At 43.8% G+C, this 13528-nt stretch overlaps 1 protein-coding gene across 3 annotated transcripts in view; it reads left to right on the plus strand.

Moving 5' to 3' along the window:
* The window catches only part of LOC134640950 (transcription factor COE3-like), a 146748-nt gene that overhangs the window by 5778 nt on the left and 127442 nt on the right, over positions 1–13528 (plus strand). For all 3 annotated transcript variants that reach the window (XM_063493063.1, XM_063493081.1, XM_063493073.1), the window contains exon 2: positions 12351–12507. In XM_063493063.1, the coding sequence (XP_063349133.1) occupies positions 12351–12507 (157 nt within the window). The remainder of the gene's footprint in view (positions 1–12350; positions 12508–13528) is intronic.

Raw genomic sequence — 13528 nt, forward strand, 5'->3', positions numbered from 1 at the left:
TAATTAGATTACATTTGCTTTCATTAGTTCTTTAAAATGAGGCAACTTTAACACTGTAAACTCATGAAAAGTGTTTTTTCTATCAGAAACGCACGAGTGCGACCAGCGCGCGTCCGCCTTCCTCTGGTTTGATTTTTAAAAAGCTGAAACGCGGCAGACAGATTTTATTTTCTCGCTACTGAATGTCCAAAATGTTTGGAGATTTTTAACGATGGAAAATAATATAATAAGAATAATATCAACCATCATGCCAGAGCTTCAGAATAAAGCTCCGAATTCATGTTTTATTTTGAAGTCAGCCCAAAGTTTTCTTTATGTGAGGACGCGTCCCGTGAGCTGATGTGGTCAGGCTTATCATGCAGGGATGTGATTGGACGCGTGAAGCACAGACACATGATGTCACTGCGTCCACAGGCAGTCCTGTTATTGATCGCTTATTGGGACCTGATCGGGCTGAAATCAGGTCTCTCTCTGATTCAACAGCTGATCTCTAACTTTTCAAACGTCCTGCTTACCGGGCTGATTGATTTAACCTTCCAGTGACACGATCTCAACTTCAGTTTGAAAGGTTTAGGGGATGCGTTCTGATGTTTAATCTTTTTCTTCTTTTGCTTTCAGCATAAATCCTGAGATGTTATTGTTCTCAGATCAGTGAGAGAAACTTTCACATGACTGGAAGCTAAAAAAGCTCTTCGTTCGAGGTAGTCTGCAGTGTTTTGTTGTTTTTGTAAGAAGACGTTTAGAAGCGGCGAGAGTTTTGAAAGTGTGGAGCTGCAAATCTGAATCAGTGAGTCGATCAGCTCCTGATCTGATCACTGAACAGCTGTAAGGAGTGTTTGATGCCGTGGATTAGAAAAAAAAGAGGTTTGTGGTGCTTTCTATTGATTAAAAGGCAGAAAGCAATCACACGTTTCATCCTGCAGTGTATTTGTGTATTTAGATGTCTAATCAATACCTGCTGATCTGCGGCAGCCACAACAAGGGAAGGTCACGAGCTGTTCATGCAGGAGACAGGAGGTCATGCTTTTATTTTGAAATTTCCAGCTTTTACACCTTTTTAATTCTGATGTTTAGAGGAAGGAAGCACACGTTCACATGATGTTTGGCTCCTGCTGTACGAGCGGGAGCAGGGAGGGAGGGAGGGAGGGAGCTGGCCTCCTGCTGAGGAGGAGGAGGAACAAACAGTGAAGAAGAGCCCGACTGTTGTATGGGCTCATCTGGAGAGATTTTATCGTGTTTCAGAATAGACGCCTTCCTGTTTTCACACTATATTTGCTTCTAATCAGACCTCCTTTGCCATCATCTTAGAAACACGCCTGGTGAGCAGGTGATGAAACAGTGTGTGTATGTGTGTGTGTCTATATGACAGAAGTGTTCACAGATGAACTCTTGACCACAGCCACACAGCAGTCCGTCATTTCTAACCATCCACCTTCGTGCTCCATCATCCAGCTCAGGAGATTGTCCCAAAGATGGGGCACGCTCCGGACAGGTCTGATTTATCACAGGGCTGATTGACGTTCAGGTACACCAGGAAATTCATATTTTCTGCTTTTAAAGCAAAAAAAAAATCTGCATATTTCAGGCTTATTTTAGCACCAGACACTGATTTTTATAAAGTGTAGAAGTGTTTTTGGGATCTGTACTGTCTGTAGTAAACTTCCCACAGACTGAACCCCGTGTTGTTTCACCGAGTGTTTCAGTCTTATTCCGTCTGCTGTCTGATGCAGGATCACCGTCACGGTTCAACACATCTGAGCTTTAAACTTTAAGTCTGGCAGAAATGAGACAACATGGGAGGAAAACCATTTTTTAAAGAGGTTTCCATCCAGGGCGACTCATCAGTTTAGGTTTGAGCGTTCCTGCCAATAAATAACAAGGAAGAATGTGCAAAAAAATCATCGTTATCCTACGATGATTTTTTTTTTTTTTAATGTTATGATTTCACAGTTTGGTGGGACGGCTATCACAGGAAAGACTGAAAAACTCGACCCAAATCTTTGAGTCTCGTCCAAGCCTTAACCTCAGTTATTTGTCAGATCTGCTGTTTCTTAAACAAACTTTGGGAAGTTTCTAATGAGCGACGACTTTTAAACGGTCATTTCTAGAAACTCTGTAGAAGCTGTAACGATGAGGTGGAGATTTTTCTCACGCTGTTGGCAGGTGTGTGTTTATAATGTCTGTGTGTTGAAGCTTCAGGTGAACAGATTTCCCTCGACCCTCCCTGAGAGGAGGAAACGGGAAGAAAAAAGAGCGAGCAGAGTGAGCGATCCCGTCCTCCACGCCCCGTCTTCGTCCTCTGGGGCGATCAGGGCGAGTGGAGGGGGAGGCGGGTGGCGGGTGAATAAACGTCGACATGGGGATTTCCCTCTTTGGCGTCATCCGTCATCAGTTCAATCATGGAGCGTTTGGCGTTCTGCTCGGCGGTCCCCCGTGGTGGGCGGATTGGTACTCGGAGACGGGCTGTGGCGTCTGGCAGTGATGGATTCTCGCGCTGAGAGACTCTTTTATCAGAGAGTCGTAACTCTCAGCGGCGGCCGCGGATGATGAAGAGGTCGGCCGAGGCCTGCGCTCGCTCACCTTTTTCCTCTGTAACGCTTTACTCTCTGAGTCTGGCGAGGAAAAATGCATTTCCTCCTCTTTCTCATCACTTAAGTTAAACTCTGAGCACCTTAAAAAACAGCCGCCGCTGTCTGTAAATCCTGCCCAGCACGCCGTCCTCCTGGAAGTGCAGTGGTGTAAACAAACGCCGACACTCTGCTGAATGTCAGCCGCCACGGGCAGCTCGGCTAATCACGGGAGGCGAGAAAGACAGGGAGAAAAAAGCTGCAAACAATTAACCCGAGAGGAGCAGGTGACCACGCTAATGGGCTCGGCCTGTGTGTGTGTGTGACAGGGTAAAGGATGTGTTTGGGAGGAAACAGCTGACTTCAGGAAACGTGCAGCTGTGTTAGCTCAGCTCTCATCCATCCTCAGCAGAGGAGGTAAAATATTAAAGCATCACAAGAAGACGTTTCTCTCTTAATAAACCCAAAGCCAAACTGAACTCTTGGAAGCGGCTTCTTGACCACAAAAGCTCAGATTTACAGAGCCCTGAAGGCACCGCGCAGACCAGAGTCAATGAATAAATGAAAATGTAAAAAAAAGGTTTGAGAGGATAATAAAGCAAATATTTCATGATGAGGCCGAAGCTTTAACCGTTTCTTTCCCCCAGAGGAACTGGAGGAATGCACCCGAACGCAGCACGCATGACGTGGTCCAGAGAGCAGTTAAATCTACATGTGGACCTAAAAGTTCTGATTTTCAGACCAAAGAACCTGAAATGATGAAATATCTGCACATCTCATACTTCACTGTATTTGGAGCCGATTTATGAGCGGGTCTCGTAACCCGACTGGTGCTCGGCTTTGTACGAACCCGCGCACTTCCAGGTTATAAAATTAAGTTTTACTCTCTGAAAGATCCAAATGGCCAAAATGTAAATTGTCTGATAACTCAGAAATCAACAGTTTTGCATTTTTCTTATTTAAAAACTGGAACCCTGAACGCACCAGTGAGGACAAACATGAAAAGTTTTGTTTAAATCGATTACTTTCGGGGTTCAAAATTTCAAGTTTATCTGGTTTTTCTTTCTGTTAGTTTTCCATACATACGTGAATTAAACTGGAATAATTACACCAAATTTTTGTTTAACAAATCTCTTCTAAAATAACCTTTATTTATAACATTACAATAACAATAACATTTCATACTGTATGCACACAAATATCCTTTTGTTGTCATTTGTGAATTGCCTTAAAATGATAAATAGAGGAGCTCCTGGTAATCAGATTACCTTGGTCAACCAGCAATACTTAGAAATTCTTTACCTTGAATGCGCAGCACCAGCTGGATTAACAGATGATGCTTTTATCCACCAAACTCCATTTAAAAAAAAGAGCTGTTTAACTTTTCGTGTAACACTCTCAGTGCGTGTGTGTGTGTTGGTTTGACGTTGTAAGGTAAATGTTAATGATTTGGTTGTCGACCGGTTGGTGATTTTAATCCTGTTTGTGTTTTTTCTTTTTACTCGTGCTAATCGAAGGTGAAACTGCAGAACAAACAGCTGCAGGTCGGATTTTGACGTCCGTGAAACCTCGTCTGCTTTTACACTTAGATGCATTTTCACACATTGAACACCTCACAGAATGCACTAATTAGCACGCGTACTCCTCTCACACACACACACACTTGGTCAGAAATGTGTGTGTGTGTGTGTGTGCAGAAGCCCCTCAGCTTAAAGACTAATTTGTTGGTAATTGCAGCATGACAGGAGCAGCCATTCCAGCATCGAGCCACCGTTTCCCCGAGCCAGTCGCCCTAATTAGGAATGACACACACTATTAAGGTGCATAAATGGAAATCAGTCAGCGGGCGTTTCCTCCCTGACGGCACCCGCCACCGCCGTCGAACCCACAGCAGACCGTCGCTGCACCAGAAACCACCCACAGTGCGTTTCTCACGGCGTCATCATTCTTAAACTGAGAGGAAGAGTAGGTGGAGTTCCTCCAGCAATACAGCATAGAGCACACGTTCATGTAATCTGATTACTTTTAAATTATCATTACTCTGTGCAAAGTATAAAAAAACAAGTTGCACAATTGATGTAAAATAGGTGGTTTTTACCATGGAGTTTGGTGGTGGAGCTGAGATCGATGAATATCTGTCCAGCTTTGTCAAAGTTACACAAACAGAGTTGCACAGGTGGCTCAACTCACAGTGATTTATTTTAGTGTGTTGTTAAATTCTCGCTCTTTGCTGGACCCTCACCGTACGCTCCACAGCGACGCTCCACAGCTAGGACAGCAGCTCATTGACTCCGTGTGCTCCTTCAGAGCTTTGCTCCAGCAGATGGGCTGAAACTGTATTTAGCGTGTGCAGACTGCATTTTATAGACAGTCTAACAACTTGGGTAACATTAGAGCAACACAAAACTTGCACATGCATGTATTCCAATTATTCAGTCGTGCAGATTATGGGAATTTTCTGGGATAAACGGCAAAACAGGAGGCGGCCCGGAGATGGTTTTAAAATACAGGAGAAACACAGGAAGTATGGGAGTGCTGGCAGGTCTGCAGATTTCTGTTTTATGAATTGGAGCTTCAGATGTGTGAAACGATGAATTTCCTCTTGGTGCTGAGACGTAACATAGCTGCTCCGATAAACGAGAAATGTAAACTTAGTTATAAAATCTAAAGTTAAAATATTTAATATCTACATGCACGGGACTGTGTGGTCACTGTACGTCCACAATATATCATTTGAAGTGTCGTACTGATCTGAGTGTTTTGACACTGTTTGCTTTCCATACATACCTGTGTTTACTCAGAATAATTAAACCCGAGGATCGGGAAGGGAGGCGGCGTTTGAAGATGTGCTCTCAGCGCAGAGCTCGCTTTGCTCTGATGCTTTCAAACTGAATTTTTGTCCACACGAAGACGGACACGTGCGATCGCGCTCAGACGACCTGCTGGCCATCTCCTCGCCGCTTTTCAGCCTCGACTCATTAGTTCATATTACACGGCTAATAAGAGCTAACCGAACAGGTGTGTGTGTCTGTGTGTGTGAGAGAAACAAAACACACACGTCTGATTGGCTAAATGTATTCATGGGTAATTGTGCAACCTGCATAAATCAGCACACACACACGCGCACACACACAGAGCAGTGCACAGGAACAATATGTGCATATTTTAACAGGCCGAACTCAATATCCACAGCAATTAGAGAGGAGCTGCTGTGTGTGTGTGTGTGTTTCTGCTAATTACATTCATTCTGGGTGGCTGCACAGGATGAGATTTCTGTATGTTCAACAGTAACGTGCTGAAAGAAGAAGGTAACCAAACAATCTGTTTTCTGACCTCACACCTCTGAAGATGCACCTCACCTGCCCGTTTGAGGAGGCCGACGCCACGTCGTTGTTAAAACCTCACGTGTTTGTGTGGGTGTGTGTGTTTGCGTCCCTTCCTGCTGTTTGACAGCAGACCGTGCTCCTGGTGAAAGCAGAACCCTTGAATTGAAAACGAGCTCATCAGGATAAAATGATGTGTCTGTGATAAGTGTAGATTTGTGTAGTGAGATTACCTGAATGATGATTCAGCTGGCTGCTGTCGATGCTACCTGTAACAGCTCCCCTCTACATGTTACTGATGAGCGCGTCCTCGGGTTCCCATCAGCCTCGGCTGCTCTCCGTTTTTACCTGTGATCAGCTAACGTGCTAAACAGGAAGTAGGAGCCGGGTCGCAGTTTGGATTCAGAGCTGACAGAAGTTACTGCTGCTCCTGCTGTGATGAGATTACCGTTCAGTGTGTGTGTGTGTGTGTGTGTGTGTGTGTGTGTGTGTGTGTGTGTGTGTGTGTATGTGTGTGTGTGTGTGTGTGTGTGTGTGTGTGTCCTGTCAGGGTGTGTTTGCTCTGAGTTTGTTTCCAACTGAATCAGATTTAAACATCCACCGTTTATTTGATTAACATGCTGGCAGCCAGACAGACTGTGTGCATGTGTGCGTGCGCGCTGTATGGCTCATTAGGCCTGTGTGATGTGTGTGTGTGTGTGTGTATTTATATGTAAGTGTGTGAGGCAGCAGGCCACACTGGTTAAAGACTCAAACAGCGGTCACACTCCATCTCCTGTTTGATTAATGTCATGGTGTGTGTGTGTGTGTGTGTGTGTGTGAGATTTATTTTCCAGCTTGTGGAGGATTCGCAGTACCCTGATCATGAAAGCGTGGCTCTGAGGGGCCTGGTGGTCCTGCATCCAGAGCTATGTTTAAACAAATACACAAAAGACTCAGGAAGACAAAACAAAGAGAAGGACACAAAGTGTGTGTAAAGAGAAAGAAAACCTGTACAAAATGTGCAAAATAAAAAGAAGCACATATAAAATTACTGAAGGACACACACACCTACAGCCAGGGTGTGTGTGACGGCTGTATGTCAGGTGTAAATGTGCCTCATGGTGGCACAGTTTGTGTCTCCTGCTCACTTTAAGGTGGATTTATTCTACTTTTCCTTCTTTATATATATGTCGTATATCCCCAGTTCCGGGGTGGATGTTCAGATTACGCATGGTGACAGATTCAGAAGTCATAGAGCGGTCAGACTAAACACTCCATCTCTAATATGGTCATCTCAGGCACAGAAGCCCTGCCTACCTGATCTTCAAATCTTGTGTTTATGAGGAGCTAAAAAATGATCAATGGCACAAGTGCCAAAACCTGCAGTTCCTCTAACGTCCACCAGAGGCTCCAGCAGTGAGTCAGTCCCCACAGACTCCCATGTTAAAGTTTTACAGCGGAGATAAACATGTTAAAGCCTGATACACAAACTGTCTGGTCTCTACAGTGAGAATTTAAACTCACCTGTTTAAATGGTATGATAGCTTAAAATGTGCGTTATTAGGAGCATGGCCTCTTTGACTGACAGGTGGATAGTGACACAGGTAGCTGTAGCTGCTAGCTGTCTGCTAGCTTCACCTGAACTGGACCTCTGGACCGAGCTCTTACTGCATCTGACCGATACTATGGCTGCTGTAAGGCTACTGTACTAAAAGGGCGATTAGCAGGTATCTGAGTCTGTGAATCTCCCATATCATCTGTGGAAAAGTTATAACTTCATGGTGGCAGCTCAAACTTTAGCTCTGTGGCTTTAAAATGAAACTAGTCAGTTGGGTCACAGGTCGAGCTTTTATATAAATTCTGCATTAGAGTTAAATATACGATTAATAAGGACAGTTCGGTATTTAACATAATTACCTGTAAATGAGAGGAGGCGACTGAATTTGAAAGGAAGTTGTGCAGATTTGCAGAAGTTTGGATGAGAGGCGAGTTTCGGCGGCGCTTGAATCCCAGAGAAGGAGAGACAGAGGTTTAACTCAGCCACCGTGAGCGTGGATATGAACTGACTGCTCCCTGCACCGGCTGTCTTGCTCAGTAATTGTTTGCAGAGCGCTCAACACGACTCCTGCTGACCTTTAATTTCAGACTTTGCAGTGGAAACGTGCAGATCGGCGGCCCTCATTTGCCTCGTCGTGTTTGTTCTGTGTGTGTGTGTGTGTGTGTGTGTTTATTTATTTATTTTTCTCCTCTCTGCCTGTTGGCGTGTGATTTACACTCCGGGCATGTTCGAGCGAGCCGTGTGCCATCGATACTGTTTTTATTACACCTTGTGCCAAGTGCTAACAGCCGGATACGGGCGGCGCTGACGAGTGGATGCAGCCGCAATTAGCATAATTGAAATAATAATAATGCTAACGAGCCTTCTGAGTGGAGGCAGAGCAGAGAGGAGAGGGTGGCGATCGGCTGCGTGGACGGGCCGCTGCAGATCATTGTGCGTAATTGGGATAATGGGCTGGTTTAGTGGTGGAAGCGATGCTTTTGATGGCGTTCGGGATGAAACAGGTGCCAAATTCACCGAGCCGCTTGTCTCTGTGTTTGTTTGCTTTAAAATCCACATTTATGTCAGCTTCACGGCGAAATTAAACACCAGCAGGTCTGCAGGCAGGCTTTGGGTTTTATGACTCCAAAAATGTGCTTTTATTTAAGTTATATCTGAGAAAAGTGTGCAAACGCCCCAACGACTAAAGTGTGACAGTGATTCAGCCATCCCAAACCGATGCCCTCCTGCTCTGCAGTGTCTTTGCACACTTTGAAAATCAGATTAGACTCAGCGTGGCTGATCCGGACCTCATCTTGGTGCGTGATCGCACAGGACGCCTGTGTTCAGAAACGGACTCGATACCAGGCTCTGTTTTAATGTTGTGGCTCATCAGTGTATGTTTAATTTACTCTGTCATTTGAAGTCAGAGGTAACCTGTCCGTAGACCACCATCACTTTCCATCACTGATGAACTTCTGGAGTTCATCCAGGTCCAGATCAAGGAACGTGTTGCTGTGAGAGGGGCAAACGTTTCAGATGTAACTCCATAAAATATCACAAACTGATCCAGATCCAGGAGTGGAGGAAATCTCTACCCTTATTCTATCAGATTTTCAGAGATCACAGCAACCAGGAGACAGAAAAATGAACTATTGACATTAAACCCATTAACACCAAAGGCTTCAAAGGCGCTCTTACTGAGAGTTTAGCAAACCTTTGAATTCGGCCCTTTGCCTTGTTGGCTGCTGGTCTGTTGGAGACTCCGTCCCTCAGTGATTGTTGCAGTTTGACTGTTTGTGAGCACGATTACTCTAAAAGCTTTGGACAGGTTTGCATGGGAATGACTTGGAAAGGAATAACTTTGAGCTGATCTGGATTTATCTCCAGGAATTTTCCGAAGGGTCGGAGTTGGATTTTGACAGAGTCGCCCTTTGTCACCCATTCTATTCGTAACGTCTACGGACAGAATCTCTAGGCGTAGAAAAGGTGGACGGTCACCGGTCGAATAGTGTTTTTGCTGATGATATGAAGGATTTTTAGCTTCCTAAAAATGAGCTTCCTTTGAAATGGTGCTGGGCACCGCCTTAGAGGACAGGGTGAGGAGCTGAGCCGAGCTGCTGCTCCATGCTGAAAGGAAATAGCGGAAGTAGTTAGGGAAGGAGGCCCTGGGACAGATCCAAGACTCGCTGGAGGGATCATTTCATTTCCCCCTCATCCCCATCCGGTACCAACAGATCGCTGCCCCTCATGTGCCTGGTTTTGTTAGTTTTCTTCCTGTTAATAGGAAGTTTTTACTTCACACTGTCGCCAAGTGCTGCTCAAAGTGGGTTGTTTGATATTTGGGGTCTTTACCTTTTAATACAAAGCGCCTTGAGGTGACTGTTATGGTGATTCGGTGCCTAATAAATAAAATTGAAGTGAATTAATTTTATTCTTTCCTGGCTGGGAAAGCCTGCTGGGGAAAGGGGTTTTGGGTATCTGTGCTTTGGCTTCTGCCTCCATGATCTGGAGACCAGGTCACACGTGTATGTCCACTGAAATACAAGCAATTGATACTCTTTTCAGGGACTTAGGGTCCAGGAAATTAAATCAGACTCAGTTTTCTCCATCTTCATGTGAAAAATGACAGATAATCGGTTTTGTTTACTGACTCGTATCAAACACGGAGCCTGTTTGTGTGCTTTCGATGCTGTTTTATTGTTGAAGGATTTATTTTTTTCGCTGTGTTTCCAGCGTAGCTCCTGTCAGGTGTATGAAAATAGAAACATGGATAAAAACAGATGCTTGTGGAGTTTTTTCCTTCTCTCGGGATCTCATTGAAAATATCTGTCGGTGAACGTGTTGAAGCCTTGATCGCTGTGATTCCTCTCGGTGTTATTTTTACTTTAACACTGTTGTGTTTTCTGACACTCAGCTGCTCTTATTCCCATCGAGCCCCCCTTAAAACCTGACCGACACACACCTGAGCTGCTCCTCCTCCTCCTGGAGTTTCTCTGCAGACTCTTCACTTGGCCAAACGCTGCGAGTTGGAGGAATTAGCTTTCAACAAACTGGCCTACAAATGAGGCATTAAGCATTGGTAATGGGGGTGCAGAAAGGTCACGGCTGTATTAATCTGCCGCCTGGGGAATACACCCGTGAGCCGGGAAGCTCGGAGACCGAGAGAGAGCACGGGCGAGCTTCCAAAAACAAACCCTGAGCATGAATAAATATTTATCTGTGCCCCGGCGATCATATTGATCATAAAGCGTTTTAGGAAACAAAACGAGCAGGAAAATGAGATTGATGTAAAAATATTCAGCTGCTGTTTGGAGCGTCTCCCCCTCGGACACATCGCGCTTCTGTGGGCTGAGAGCAGAGGTCTCTTCCTGCAGGAGCATCGATTTTATTTCAGGATCAACAAGGATTTTTTTTTCCATACCAAAATAAAATCAGCCGCTGACACTGTTGATGTTTTTGCAGCTTTCACACTCAGTTAAAGGCTTCCTCAGATTCTGGAGGTTGGAAATCAAAAGCAGGGTGACCTCTGACCCCCAGCCGGTGGTTGTTTACATTATGATAATCAGCATTAGAAGCAATACTCTCGGTAATGATTTCATTTCTGCCTCCCTTTTTATTGAAACGTAACAAAAAAATAATTTAACATAAAAATTAGTTTGTTCTTTTGTTCTTTAGAGTTTAATTTGCTGCCTTTGTGGTTTTTCTTTCAGTATAAATCAGCCGCCTGTTGCTGCTGTTAATCTTAAAAGGTTTAAACTCATTTATTTAACCTCTTCCTGCAGCAGCAGTTTATCATGTGACTTTGCATCTCTTTATTTAATGTTAATGAAAGCAGAGGAGACGCCACGTCCCAATATCTGTAAAAGCAAAGATTAATTATAACCTTGTGAAGGCCAGAAAACTCACATCACCCTATTTTTTATTTATTTATGTGTCCAGGTTTATTTGTAAAACATTCTAAATCTAAATAATAAAACGGCAACGCATACCACAGCGTCTGTGATTGGTCCGCTTTGTGGTAACGTTGCGTGTATGACACTGTGTGATGATCAGCACAAAGACATGGTCGCTGATGTCGTATCAGGCGTGTCGTTCCCAGTCAAAGCGTCTCCTGCGTTGGATTAATGTTTTTTGTTTTCCCCCAAAAACTCCTGAGTGATCGTTCTCGCTGTCTTTCACAGCCACTAATCTAAACCACGCAGCAGCACATTAATGACTAACCTCATGTTGATCGTGTCTCGTGTTTTCTTGGCTTAAGTTTGGTCCGTTTTTGGCTCTTCTTCCTGTCATATGATGGCGTTTGTCCCTGATCAATAGTTTAACCGTCATCCTCCACTGTGCTAATGTGTTCATATTACACTAACTATAGCTCTGTAGCTAGCCACCAGGTTTCTCACCATTAACCATCACTGCTGTATGTTTTAGTTCTTTAGAAATACTTTGGACAGATTACGGTATATCGTCATACATGGAAGCTAGCTAGCTAACTTCTTACTAACCTCCAACTGCTAAGTTGACATGACATAGGACATGGTAGTAAATACATAAGACCGGTTACCTTGACACCCGGATCTTGGATTGTCCACTAGTGACAAACCGCCACCTTCAAAGGGAAGCGCCCTAGTCATTTTGATTACAGAAGAAAGAACCAGTGGTGAACCATTAATGTTGTTTTCAGTAACTGAAGCCACTTGCCCAATGTTCACACATGATTATGTCCACTCTGAAATTTTGGAATTCATTTCATTTCATTCTTCTGTTGTTGAGCTTTTATTAACTCCAAGTCGAAAATGATCATCTCACTTTTAAGGTGCCCACCACAGCAACACGGGCCTATAAATCCATATAAATTAATTCACTGTGCTCCGTGTGCGAGTTCCAGATTAGTGTGTGTGATCCTGTTGAGTTGAAAGGTAACGTTTTCTTTCTCTGTTTCAGCGGGGTTGGTTTAGCCCGAGCTCACTTTGAGAAGCAGCCTCCATCCAACTTGAGGAAGTCCAACTTCTTCCACTTCGTGCTGGCGCTGTACGACCGTCAGGGTCAGCCGGTGGAGATCGAGAGGACTTCCTACGTGGACTTTGTGGAGAAAGACAAGGTGAAAAGATTTTTTATTTCTTCAAGAATCTTCTTCAGATTTTAGGTGTTTTTTAAAAATGTATATCTTTGACAGGAAAAGAAGAGGTCAGGTTTTTAGGCTTAATATTCTAAAATACCAGGAAAAGATCTAATTTGTAGGAAATGTTCCTACCTTTCATACATCAGAGGCCCATGTCAGGTAATATCCCCTTAATTCCTGAACAAAGCTCTTATGGGGAAAAAACGAAGGAAGAGAACAAAGGATGAAAAGAAATCTAACAGGACTACAAAATAAAGCAGGAAACATGTTAATGATTAACAGTAAATAACAACAGCCCAGTGCATGTGGTCAGAGCAAGTCTTACAGGGAACGATTTTAAAGTAGAAGTAACACAGAAAGCGGTCCAGAGGTTTATTATTTGGAGGAAACTCCAATTTTGAATCAGGTATTGTTTTATGTTTTATTTTGAAGGTTTAACTCTGAAAACTGCCATGGTACTTTTTTGTAGTCAGAAGTGACCATGTTTGGATGAGAGGGTAGAGCTAAGTTAGCAGCTAAGGCTAGCTAGCTTAGTTAGCAAGCTTCATTCATAGCTTCACACTCAGAAACAGATACCTGCTAATCAGTATCATCCAGATAAAATCCTACAATTTCTCTAAAACTGGAACTCAGACTTCTTGGACAGTCTGTTAGTACAATTAAGCGCACAGCATCATTTAAAGTTCGACATTTTAACATGCGAGTCCGTGGAGACTGGCCTTCTGCTGAAGCCTCTAGAGGACACTAGGGGAACTGCATCTTTTGACATTGGCGTTAACTTTATTTTTTGATTTTGAACGTTTAAATTACATCCATTGAGCTGGTGATCCAAATCTGTGATGTCTGTGTTTTCTGATGTCATGCTGCCCTGTCAGCTGGATACAGAAAACCTCAGTTTTAATGTGACTGTCAGGTTTAATGAGCCCCAGTAACAACAATGAAATCCTGGTTATGTGGAACTTCATCTGTAAGACGGGTCTCATGTTGAAAGAGAATTTTT

Source organism: Pelmatolapia mariae, linkage group LG2 (assembly GCF_036321145.2).
Source record: "Pelmatolapia mariae isolate MD_Pm_ZW linkage group LG2, Pm_UMD_F_2, whole genome shotgun sequence".
Classification (NCBI taxonomy): Eukaryota; Metazoa; Chordata; class Actinopteri; order Cichliformes; family Cichlidae; genus Pelmatolapia; species Pelmatolapia mariae.